This window comes from Sarcophilus harrisii, chromosome 3 (assembly GCF_902635505.1).
Source record: "Sarcophilus harrisii chromosome 3, mSarHar1.11, whole genome shotgun sequence".
NCBI classification, from domain to species: domain Eukaryota; kingdom Metazoa; phylum Chordata; class Mammalia; order Dasyuromorphia; family Dasyuridae; genus Sarcophilus; species Sarcophilus harrisii.
In genome coordinates this window covers 388,193,130-388,206,796 of record NC_045428.1, presented here as the reverse complement: position 1 = coordinate 388,206,796, position 13,667 = coordinate 388,193,130, and the positions used below count along the sequence as shown (strand labels likewise).

The 13,667-nt window shown below is 32.9% G+C and overlaps 1 protein-coding gene across 1 annotated transcript in view; it reads right to left on the bottom strand.

Annotated features, from left to right (window-relative positions):
- Positions 1-556: 556 nt before the first annotated feature.
- The window catches only part of FRZB (frizzled related protein), a 53,280-nt gene continuing 40,169 nt past the window's right edge, over positions 557-13,667 (bottom strand). Inside the window, exons 3-6 of the mRNA XM_003764027.3 lie at positions 13,546-13,611; positions 5,891-6,095; positions 5,494-5,557; positions 557-2,265 (exon numbers count right to left, since the gene is read on the bottom strand). Of these exons, the coding sequence (XP_003764075.1) occupies positions 2,155-2,265; positions 5,494-5,557; positions 5,891-6,095; positions 13,546-13,611 (446 nt within the window). The 3' untranslated portion in view covers positions 557-2,154. The remainder of the gene's footprint in view (positions 2,266-5,493; positions 5,558-5,890; positions 6,096-13,545; positions 13,612-13,667) is intronic.

The following is a 13,667-nucleotide window of genomic DNA, read 5'->3' as shown; positions in this document are numbered from 1 at the left end:
TGTTAGCCTTTATGTGTTTGTCTCAAGCACCAAAATTGCTATAATTCTCTTCAAAATTTCTCAGTGAAAGTAGGAAAATCACAGAATTTCAGATTTAGAAGGTCTGTCAATGACCTTTTAGTTCATTTAATACTCCAAAATGAATCCCCACTACAAACTGACAAATGGTGATCCAGCTTGTAGTCCTCCTGTGGTTGGGTAGGGGAGGGACAGTACACTCCTTTTTTCCATTATCAGACAGCAGTGTTAATTATTGAAATGCCTTTCTTGTCATCACATCCAAGATTGCCTCTTTGGAGTGTTTATCCATTGCACCTGGTAATTCCCTCTAGTGCTTGACAAAATCCCTTTAATCCCTTTTCCATAGGACAGCTTTTCAAATGCTTGAAGGTAGACTCTCCTGAACTTCCATTCTGTTCTTGCCCTCTAAAATCATGAGGGAGAATAAGATAAAGATAATTATCAATCTTTTATTGTTCACACTCTATTTTGGGATGTGGGAAATCTGTATGTATATCCCTCTCCTAGGGTATTGAGCTTATAAAAGGAAACACAATGCCAGTTTGCATCATAAGTGTTTTATTTTCCATATGCCATAACTCAAAAGTTGGGTTTTCTACTAATAATATGATATGTCAATAGAGGAAAATCAATGGACTTCAAATGACTGACATAGGCTCTAAAAAATTCTATTTGAAGAAGGAAGTGAAGGCATTACTTTTCAAAGTATACCTTAGAGATCAAAATGCACCATAGGTAATGAAATATGTATTAGGATCAAAACTCAGAATATCCTCTGTCTAGATAACTATAATCCCTTTTATTAGACATTTACTGAGCATTAAACATGGCTATTTATGTAGAAATAGACATAAGAACACCCCCCCACAACATCCAAATGGTAAAGTGCAGACCGGCACCAAGAGACAGGTCTGATAATTCAGTCATCTGCAACATATCACATGCTACATATACACACACACACACACACACCACATACACACACACAACTCTAACTACAAAACCCCAAAGATCAGCACAAAGGAAGTGATGTTCCTACCCAGATGGAAACAAAGCTGCAATGATAGTCAAGAAATTCTCAAACAGATGCAGCCAGCTGTTAGCCTGACAGATTCAGAAACCAAAAACAGAACTAGGGCAAGGTGATTGGGGCTATCAGAAAACTAAGAATACTCTAAATTATCTTAGCACTTTGGGGAGTTAACTAACATTTCTCAGAAGGATCAAGCCACTTAAAAATAACACCTGGATGTATATACATCCATATATCTTTCTATTTTTGTTCTGATTGAGACAGTAAATCAGGGTTATATTTCAGAAAGGGGGGAAAAAAGACAAACCAGTGGTTTAATTCAAAAGGAAACAAATTAAACAGAGTTACACTGATAACAACAGATGTCTGGTTATAATTTATTCCCTAATGTTAATTAGTCAACTCTATTGCCAAAAGGGAAATGCTACTGTTAACATCAACAGCTACCAGTTAAATTGTGCTTTTCCATCAGAACAAATATTTTTTCCTCAGATTCTACAGCTATTTATTTTGCTTCTCACTAGTCTTGAGAATAATTCTTCTTTCATATTTTCTTATAGTTTTCCTCTAGGCTTCACTACCCAGTCTACACAATCATTTGTTATCCAACTGTTGTTTTATATATAGTTTAAAAACTAAATTTTTCCTGATATGACAAAGGATAAAAATGATTAAAAAAGAGATTGCCGTTGGTCTGTTAGAGTCTATTTTACACCAGATCCCATCCCTCTGTATGTGGCAAACATCTCTACATCTTTAAAATGGCATTGGCAAATCCAGATACCCCAACCTGATTGTTATCAACTGTAGTAAAATATTCTAGAATTAGTTTTTCAGCTCATGGGGATGTTTTCTCCATAATTAGTGAAATATAATATATATATATATATATTTATATTTTTTTAACATTTTATACCCAGACCAAAAAAAAAAAAAAAAAAGGCAGAAAACAGAAGGGAAATAAGACTAATATCAGTTACAATTTGATTTTGTAGTAAACAATCGAGTATAACGTGCAATAGTGCAATTTTTTCTTTGCTGCTCCAACAATGCAAGTCTTACAAGGGAGTCCATTGGTTTTCACGTTTCTCATTTCACATTCAATTGCGTGGTTGCCGCTGGTTATTGTTCCTGCCAGACTTCTGTGTAGAATCACTTGGACCAGATTCAGTTTTGCTTAACCCAATGTGACGGAGCTTCAGATCCCAACGCTGTGGAATTTAAGCCATAAAATGTTCAGTACCTCCACAGAAATAATTTTTTTAAGTTATGATTTCTCAGTTTTCCTAGAAATTAAGAAATTCTTCAAAAGTGAAATGCCAATCCATAGAAACAATGTTATTCAATAAGCATTCATTAAGTGCAAATCACCATTTTAGATACTGGGGTTAGAACAAAAAATAGTCCCTTTCTCCTCAAGGAGTCAACATTGTATTCTCAGAGGGGATATAGCACAAGTTGCTTGAGGGCAGGAAATATTTCCTTTTTTTTTTTTTTTTGGTCTTTGAACCCACAAGATCTAATACACTACTTAGCATATGGTAGGCATTTATGAATGTTTGAAAAGAATAAGACATTTAAACATTCAATAAACAGAGACAGTCAATAAGCATTTATGAAATGCCTACTTATGTGAATACTTGGAATATAGTGAAAAGCAAAAAGATAATCTTTGTCTTCAAGAAACTCATCTCAATGGGGGAAATAACATGAAAACGACTATATGAAAACAAGATATCTATACCAGATAAATTAGGAATAATCAATATTAAGAAACTACTAAAAGGGAGATCAGAAAAGGTAAAAATTTTAGCTGGATTTGAAGAAAGCCAGGAGATGAGAGGAGGAGGAAAAAAGTTTGAAGTATGCAGGACAGCCAGTGAAAAAGCCCAGAGAATGAGAGAGTACCGATGACTAAGACGAGCAGGAAAGGCTTTCCATATGAAATGACCTAAGTTTTAGACCCAAGTTGACCTTAAGGCTTATGAAGAACTCTGTACTACTTCTATGTACCATACATATGTATATGCATGTGTATGTATATATACACATACATCAAAACATGCATACCTATACATACACACATAGTGGTATAGATATTGAGGATCATGTCACATCCCATAGACTGTAGGATCCTTGGACAGAAATTGTGTCTTATCTTTGCGTCACTAACGTGCTCTTTTCACAAATGTTTTTTGAAATGATTCCTCTAAAAATTTAAGGGAGTTTCCCAGGCTTTTAAAATAGGGAGGAAAATGAAAGACAAGCATGAGTTTAGCATTGAAGAAACTAGTGTTCCTTAGCATTAGCAGTGAAGAGGGAGTTAATCACAAATAGTTTATCAAAAGACAGGAAGGGGGGAAGATGCAATAAAAAATTTAAGGAAAAGCAAATTGGTTTAACTGGAAGACAATTTAGGAAAATAATGTGCCATAAGTCTGAAAAAGAACACTGGCATAAGGCTATTACTCAGGTTAATACCAAGTGAATACTTTGTTTTTTTATCACAGAGACAAAATGTTCTTGAATGACATGGTAATATTTTTGCTTTCAAAACATTATTTCAGTAAATCCTAATATTGCCTGGAGAAGGGAGAAATAAATTTCTAAGAAATGAAAAAAATATTCATCTGCATAATTCTTGAGTATCCTCTCAAAAGATTCAGGATTCTTTCTTGTAAGATATTCAGGATAGGAATTTATATTCCTTTTAAGTCTGTAATTTGGAGGACACTTAAAAATAAAGAATACAAATCTATTGTGTAAATGCTAATGTTTTAGCAAGTAAGCAGAAAATTTTGACTATTTAAAGCATCAAGCATCCTAACATTTGTTACTATAACATAATTGACTTTGTGACAGATAGTAGAAGAAATTGAAAAGTCTACTTCCATTGCTGAATTACCCTATAGTAAAGCAGCTCCTCCTACTTTGTTGACATCTATTCAATCTTATTAAAGAGAAGAGTAGGAGCCTTTAATTTTCTTGGTTGCTTTTTTATATTTAAAAAAGTTTTATCACCCAAATCATTTTTATTTCAGCAACCTGTTATGATATAGGTCTGATAATTTCTAAGTTGAGAAACTACCAAAAAATGTCTTATTTAACTCCTGGAATAGCAGCTGAGGTGAAAAATTAGCATATCTGAAAATAAGCACTTTTCTATATAATGAAGTCTGACTGACATTCACCATGAAACACATAAAGCTTTGTCTAAATATACACAAATTGAACTAGAAAACTGAGGTAAGAACTTCAATTACTCAATTCTCCCCACCTCTATTTCCATTGCTCCAAAAACACAGACCTGAATTGTCCAGGGGCCTTTTTAGTTAATTTTGTTTTATCTTTTGTGAACCCATTTATAGATAATAAGCTGTCTTTGTTTCTTACAGAAATACTTCTGTAAATTCCCTCTGAATTATGATGGAAATGACATTATATTCCTTGGAAGGGAACAGAAGCAGAGGGTGGTGTATCTTGGATTTTCAAATGATAATTTATGACCATGTTATTTTGACATGAGGAGCAGCAAACACTATTAGTTGCCCTAAGTCAGGGGAGTAATGAAAGTTCTTCAAATGAGCACAGGAATTTAGGACAAATTCTTGTTCTGCATCAGCAAGCAGAAAACAGAGACAATAAGAATCCCAACATGGTTGAAGAAGAGTGCTTTTCTATTCATGAATGCCAAAATTAGTGAAGAGAGTTGATTATAGCAAGCCCTGCCTGCCTGAACTTGAAATCAACCTTGCTTTCAACAAATATACTGGGAAACAGTAAGGAAGAAAGTGAGGGATAGGGGGGTTGGGTCTGAGGGTGGGGATGGGAATAGGGACTCATGCAAAATATGGCCTTTGCATTTTTTTAAGGTCATTAAAAACACAGACTTGTCTGCTATGTCAAGTGCCAGATGTACAAGATAAACTGTCCAAGGGTTATTTAACTTAAACAGTAAATGTTTCCCAAGCCTTCAAACTTGTGGAAGGGAGAGAATATATTGTAATTGGTCCAGTTTCCATACCCTTTTTCAATTTCTTTGCCCTATTATGAACATGACTTCCTACCCCCACATTCTTTTCCTTTAAACAGACCTGATAAATTTAACTATGTTAGTACAGCAAGAAGAAAAATGAAATCTTTCATTGGAAAAGATCATTCTGTCCCACTTTTAAAATTTATCAGCCCCTGGAATTTATTAGAACAAAGTTCTACGGGATTCATTCATCTTTCAGATACGTAAATGAATCAGGCAATTTGCTAAATTGATGAACTTAAATGTCAAAAGACAGACTTTTTTTTTTTTTTGCACATGTACTTTAGGTTTTAATACTTTCTAGATTGAAACATGGCAAAAGGGCACTTGGCTTATTTAAATGGCACAGGCCTAGTTTTTCTTTATTTTCCATTATGGCTTTTAGGATATAAAACATACTTACCTTAACTTTTTTACCAAGACGATCCTTCCATTTCTCAGCTATTGAACCTTCCACCAAGAGCAACCTGCATTTTGCGAGAAGCAACATATAACAATATAGATGTATATAAATAAATATATTTGTCTTTATATTTGTAAGTACATGTGTATTCATATCTATATATACTTTTTAACATTCTATATAAATATATAGGCACATTGTAATCAATAAAAATTATTATGGAGTAATGGGAAAGAAAAGAACTTTATATTCCATTATACTCTTGTAAAATTATAGAGGGACATCTAATATTGAACTCTTCAAGGAAAACCAGAATTACTATGATATTGAATGGGATATAGAGAAGAGGATGGTCAGGAAGCAAAATGTATTATTTCAAGTAATAAGCAACAAGTACCTAGAGCGTTCTTCATCTTCATAGCCCATGATGAGATATTCCTCATTAACATTGAGTGGAGGACATAAGCAACCCGAATTAGTGTAAAGATTGATCGTATCCCTTGGGATATTCACTAAAGAAGATTTCAAAATCTCCTTTACTTCCACTACTACAGTGACATCATGGCATTTAGTCTTTACTTCCTTCACTTTTGCCCGAATAACTGAGGAGAAAAAAAAAGAGTATTTTGAAATCCAAATAATATAATACACATTCAAATCAGGTTCCTTATTTGCTGATTTCTGTGGATTTATATTCTCTTCCTGCTACTGTCCATTGAGCCATATTAAGTCAATGAGAAGAGATACAGAATAAATTACACTAAACTTGAAAGTCACTTCCAAAAAACATGATGTGAATTGTAGTGTTTCTCTGTAGTCTTTGCTACTGGTGAGGTTGAGGCTGGTGATCTCTTAAGCTTGGAAGTTTGAACTGCAGAGGGCCAAGCAATTAAATGTCCACACTTAGTTTGGCATTAATATGGTCTGTTCTCTGCCACAGCAGCAAACCAACCTGGACTGGAAAACTGTTCAAATCAAAATTCTCAAGCCAATCAGAGTGGGAATAGCCCATTAGCAATCTTTGCACTTCCAGCATGAGTAAAATAGGAAGTGCTAGTCTTAAAACAAAACAAAACATAGCACTTAGTTGGCACTTGCCTTTTGGCTTTGGTACTCACAGAATTTAAGATTTGGAAGGATCCCTATGTAGCCATCTAGTCCAACAAATATGTAAAATGAATCTCATCTCATCATATACCATAAACTAAATTTTTCTATGGTTAATTTTGTGCTTTCAAAGCAGTCAACTGCCAAAAAATTCTAACTGTAACATCATTATTTCCTTATTAATGTTATAAAGATATAAATACCTAGATAGATAGATAGATAGATAGACAGAGTGAGCTGTATGATATATATTATAGAATGCCATTATACCCAAAGAATCAAAATTGCAGGTGAACCAAAGAGAAAGATATAATGAAGGGTATAATTAGACTGCAGCCTCTAACACCAAGTATAATTTACATATAAGAAGTAGCATGAAAGAAATCACAAGTAGCATATATGATCTAAGGAGAAACTGGGAAAGTCATGGGAGAGACAGAACAGTACCACAGAAAGTGTATTGGTTTTAGAATCAGTGACCCTGGGTTCATATTACAACTCTTCATTTTACTACTTAGGTTCCTCACCTATAAAAAAAAAAAAAAAAAAGATCATTGGGCAGGATGATCTCTAGGGTCCTTTCTTGCTCTAAATCTATGATCCTATATGTAAGAGTAAAAGAGAGCCCTATAAACAATCCCTGTGCTCAAAACTGCTATCCACATAATATTAAGAGAAGCAGAAGCTCCCCACCCTAACCCCAACACACATAGACATAGCATATTGTATAGACCTCCTATCAATGGGATAGACACACACATAGACATAGCATATTGTATAGACCTCCTATCAATGGGATAGACATCGCCAAGAATCACACAAGATGAGATGTCATGATTGGCTGTCATCTGTACTATTCGAAAGAGTGCATACATTCATGATATCAATAAATGCATATAATAATAACAAAACATTTAGATAGAGCTTTAAAAATCATGTAAAATAAATAAAATCCTATAAGAATTGTTATCTCCATTTTCTACTGTCTATGTGTTCCTTCAAACTATTGCTCACTAGTTCCTAAATTCATCTCATTCCTCCTATCTCTGGCTTTTTTTTCCTATCAGAATATGTACAAGGCACATAGAGTAGGTGCTACACAAATAAGCATGCACTTGTTTTAACTCTCCTATTCAACTGTAAGCCCTTTGGGGGGCAAGTACATTATTTTCTTTATAGTCACCAAAGTTGCTAGCACAATCACCACATGCCCTTAAATACCTTGATGGAACTTTTTTGAATTAAATTAACACCCTGATGCTTCATTGTTTTCAACCCTAATCCACTTCCTGTTCATATGTGCTATAAATTGCCAGACTAACCCAGTCCCAGATTAGATACTATGACATAATTTTCTCCAAAAAAATTTTATTAAAAAATGTGTGTGTAAACTCTATTGTTTTCTATAAGGGTTTATAGATAGATGATAGATACATCTATACATATTTACATTTATCATTAATCCAATGTATATAAAGTTATAATGGATGGGGTGAAAAGATTTAGAGTCAGGAAAAACTAGATTCAAATCCTATTTTTGACACATACTAGGATAGGAGTATGTACAAGACTCAGCCTCATACAACCTTCTAGATATCTAGTAAAGTACATACATATTCCATCAGACAAAATCAGAGACTTTGATCTCTGATGAACATCAATCATCAGATGATCAGATAAAATGAACATGATGATAACATTTATTAGAAATTTATTTATTTATTAGAAATTTATTAGCATTAGAAATGTGGCTTGACTGATTTCTGTATCATCATCATTATCATCTATGACATTTCAAATTTTGACTCACCAACTCTTCAGATAAATGTGCCTTCACGGCCCATCTATCTCCTCCTGTCCAATTTTGTTTTGCTACATACTTTCTTATATTTTCTCCTTAAATTAGCCTTCAAACTCCTGCTGAGAAGGAGGGCATATCTCATGTGAATAGATCCACTGTCTTTTATTTTTAAAAAACTTTTTATGATAAATTTAATCACCAACAAACACAAACATTCCAAAAATTTTAAAAATTGCCACATATATTTATGCCTCCTTTTGAACTTTTTTGATTTTCTTAATGTATTTTTCTCAATGTTCCTTTTTTGCTCCTTAATTTTTTACCTCTATCACTATTCATACCTCTTACCAACAAAAAATTAGCCTTCTATTGCAAAGTAGTTAAGCAAAAACAAATGGTTAAAAAGTAGTTAAGGAAAACAAATCAACATGCTATGCCTGAAATAATAATTGCACTTAAACACAATCTACTATCTTTCTGTCAGGGAGATATAGTATTGGTCATTAATTTGATTAGAATTCTAAAGCCCTTCATAGCTGTTTTCTTTTTTATCAGTGTGATGACAATATATTTTTTTCTTTGTGTTCTGCTCCTTTCACTTTGCATCTGTTCATATAAATGTTCCCAAATTTCTCTAAACTGGTCATTTTTGTAATCTTTGTAATTTTACATTATAATATTATTAATTATTAATTACATTACATTAATAATATTACATTATTACCATTATATTAATATTACATTATAACCATATTCCACAAATTATTTGACTATTCTCCAACTGATGAGTGCTTATTTTGTGTCTAGTTTTTTTTTTTTTTTTTTTTTTTGGCTACAAAAAGAACAATAATAAAAAAATTATTTTACTTTCTACCTGTTGAATGGCTTCTATGTCAGGCATTTTTATGCTGCTTTCTCTAGTTTTATATACTAAATTTTGTCTAATTAACATAGTATTAATACTGTTAATTTCTGTCCCTCCTGAGAGGGACATCATGCCCAAATTGCCTCAAAAGTGCAGTCATATATACATAAAATATAAACAATCACAAGTTACAAATAAGATCACAAAGGACAAAACAATTTTGATTGTAAGAAAGTGAAACTTTTGTGCAAACAAAATTAAACTACAACAAAAGGAATCAAAAAGTAGGGAGACAATTTTCTATCAACCGTAAGACATGTAAGATAAGCCCAGAGTCATTTCTAGACATAGCAACACTTGTGAAAAAAGAAAAAAAAAAAAAACCTGAAAGTTGGGTATTCATTATGTGGAGAATGACAAAACAATAATGATATATTCATGTTATAAAATATTGTTACATCTTAAGAAAGATTCAGAGAAACTTGGGAAAGCATAAATATATACTGAACAAAAAGCAAGAGAACTACATATGTATGTATATTATATATAATATATTCATAATATAACATATTCCTTAATATATGTATACACAAAATAATTATACATTATATAATGTGTAACCATGTATGAATAATTTTATTTACATATTCAATAAAGAATAATATCAATGAATCAGTTTTGTCTTCAAAGAAATATATTTCCATCTTTTCTGGTAGATAAATGGTAGTATATTAAAAGTGGATGAGGCCTGTTACATCGTAATCAAACATATATTGTATAGTTTTTTCCTTAACTGTCACTTCTTTGTTACAAGGCAGAGTTCTATGAGGAACAGGCCTCAGGGAAAAATAACAATGTGAATGAAGCTGAAACAAAACATTTTATTATATAATAAACTAGAAACTGCCCTACTTTCCTTAGTGTCCAATTAGGGAATTGAGGAAGAGGAAGATAGAAGAAAAGAAATTTGGACCTGAAAAATAAATATATTGGAGTCTGCAAGATATAGTGGAAAAAAGTCTGATCTTGAAGTGAGAACTATCCATGGGAACTGGTTTCGACTCTTACTAACTATGTGATCTTAGCCCATTTGGCCCATTCATTAATTAATTCTTCTTAGGCTTCATTTTTCTCGTCTGTAAAATGGGAATGATACTTATACTACCTACTTCAAAACTGTTTTTCTTTTTGCTAGGAAAAATGAATGGTTAATCTTATAGTAGTATAAAATGTCCTGAGTGAAATCCTGTGATTTTTTTAAAGGTCTGATTTTTCTTTATTCTATTTTCCCACATTACACAGCAACAAGTTTAAACAAAGTTCTTGTGGGATTTTTGTCAAAAGTCAAACTGCTCAAATCCTCCGAGAGACTCTTTTCTGAGACTACTACTCAATTTCTAGATAAAAGGCATTTCAAATAAACATTTGTATGTTTGGATGATTGGATAAACTGTTCCTTTCAACCTTTTAAGGTCCATTCATTACTGAGAAAGACAAGGAGTCAAACAACATATCCATAATTAAAAGTGATTAAGTTACCCCGCTGAAGAAACTATTCAAAAGAAACATAATTTCTTCAATCTGGATCCACCTTTTCAACTAAAGCAGACCATAGCTTCTCTAATACTTAGTGATTAGTCTTTGTGAGGAAACCCATTGTATAGTTAGAGAAGAATGATAGTGAAAAATGACCTAAACATGAGATCAGGAAATCTGAGTTCCTATCCCAGCTTTAACATTTAGTAGCTATGTGATATCCTAAACAAAACAAACTCTCTCAATCTAATTTTCCTTTTTTGTAAATTAGGAAGGATAATACTTACATTAAATGCCTCCAAACATGTGCAAAAAATTGGTAGACCTTAAAGTACTTTAGAAATATAGATTACTATCATTTTGATTTTTTTTGTGGTCAACATAAATAATTGCCAGACCTCTGGTAATGCATGGCCTCAAGCAGAGAAGATGATTCACCTAAGATTAACCTAACTAGTGCTACTTAATTCTGATAAAATGATGGGTGACTGAGGTGAGAATCTAAAATTCTCAAGAGGCTAAGTGTTGGATTAAATCTAATAAGATAAAATCGAATGGTTATCAAAGTAAAGGGAGACAGCATGGCATAATGGACAAAGAACAGATCTTGGAAAACCAGGATCTGACATCATTTGACATGTCAACATGACATCTCATATTGTTCAGTTGTGTCCAACTTTTCATGACCCATTTGGGCTTTTCTTGGTAAAGATATTGGGAAGGTTAGCCATTTCCTTCTCCAGCTTATTTTACAAAGAAAGAAAATGAATCAGACTGAGTTACGTGATTTGGCCAGGGTCACACAGAAAGTATCTGAGGTGAGATTTGAACTCAGGAAGATGTTTTCCTGACTCCAGTTGCTTGCACTCTATGAACTTTGATGCCATCTAGCTGTGCTCTCAGTGCTCTGATCAGCTCTTAAAGGATAAGTTGCAAAGACCTGCATTGAGGAAGAGAGCTTCTTCATCAGGAAGTTCCCTTATACTAATGAAACTACAATTCTAGCCCTTATCTCAATCAATGTAAAAGTCTTATACTCTGATTCAAAAAACTTGCTACAAAAAGTACAGAAGGGAGAATAGTTAAAAGACCTGCAAGCTTAATGTGTTATTGTGAGAAAAACCAAAAGCCAAGCCAAAACAAAACAAACAAAAAAACCCAACCTAGTGCAATCTAATACAATGAGAAATATAGGATCCAGAAAAGAAGTGAGTTACACTGTACTGTGCACTTGTGAGAATATATAAAGTACTATGTTCAGTTCTCAGCATTTTATTTTAGAAAAGTCAGATTTCCCAAGATAATTCTAAGAACAGCCAGCATGAGGAAGGGTGTCTGTCTAGTTCTTGAAATATCAGGATCCACTAAAAGAATTAGGGAAGTTTAGTCTGAACAAGAGATAACATGGCCACGTTCAAGAGGGATCAGATTTGTTCTCCATGGTCCCGGCAAAAACAACTGAGAATAATGGATGGAAGGCATTGCAATGAAGATTTATGTTCAATATAAGGAAAAACCACATAACTTCATTAACAGAGATTCCCATATTAATAGTCTTAACCCATTTTTCTAATAACATTTTCAGGATGTACAAACAAAATTAGTATATCAATGCATGTATATCCTTTCCCACCTAAAATGAGGCACTAAAGTTTCTCAGTAAAACATCTTAATACAGAATAAATTTGATTCAATTAACTAATCAATAATGTGCAGTTATTTAATTTGATACCTCTTTAATAGTAACAGTTCCCTTGAGAGATATCAACTGGTACTTCATAAACTTCATTTGCAAGAAAAAGAAGTAGAAGAAGAAAAGGAGAATGAGGAGGAGGGGAAAGAAATGCAGGAAAGAGAGGAGTAGAAGACAAAAAGGAGAAGACATAAGAAAAAGGAGGCAGAGGAGGAGGAGGAAAAAGAAGAGAAAGAGGAGGAAAAAGAAGAGAAAGAGGAGCAGGAGGAGAAGGAGGAAGAGGAGAAGAACAAGAACAAAAAACAACAACAAAAACAACAAGAATAAGAACAAGGACAAGAAGATCAAGAAGAAGATTAAGAAAAACAACAACAACAAAAAGGTGACAAGAATACCTACAGGATTAAGTTCTGACATTTTACCAATTACCACTTTATTAGGATCTACCCAAGATGAGAAGCAGTGTGGTATAGTGGTTAGAGTATTGGTCTTAGAATAAAGAAGATCTTGGTTCAAGTCAAGACACAATTAGCATATATATGTAATATGTATGTGCATATACAATTGTGTCAGTCATTGGGATTAGCAAGATGAAAAAAAGACACTGTCTTTATATTATGTATGTTATGTAAAATAATGATTACTCATAAATTTCATTTCTTCCCCTACTGAACAATTTTAAAATGTATTATAAGTAAATAGTAACAAAGTCCAGGAATATTAAATTTTTAAAAATACAGACTTTCTTTTCAATTCAACAACACATGTCAGCATTTTCTATGTGATACAACCCTGACTGAAGTTAACAAATTTAATTTTTCTTTATTTTGAAGTCTAGGGCTGTTCACCTTTATGCAATTAGGAACAAGACATCCATAGCTCACAATTAAATTCTTGTTTCTCACTCTCTTATAATCACACATCCTTCACAACAGAACTTATATGAAAAGTTCACTCTGTATAAATTTAAAACCAGTATTCAAAATAATAATCAATTACCTGACTTCCAAAACCCCATCAGTCCTAAATTGTATCTATAGTTACTCTTACCATAGTTATAATTGTTCCGGAAATAGGTCTTCTGTGTGGCTCTTACTGGCTTACATTTGCAGCGTTCTGAAAGAAAGATAACAAGTTAACTATAAATGAAGAAAAGTATAACTTTGTCATCT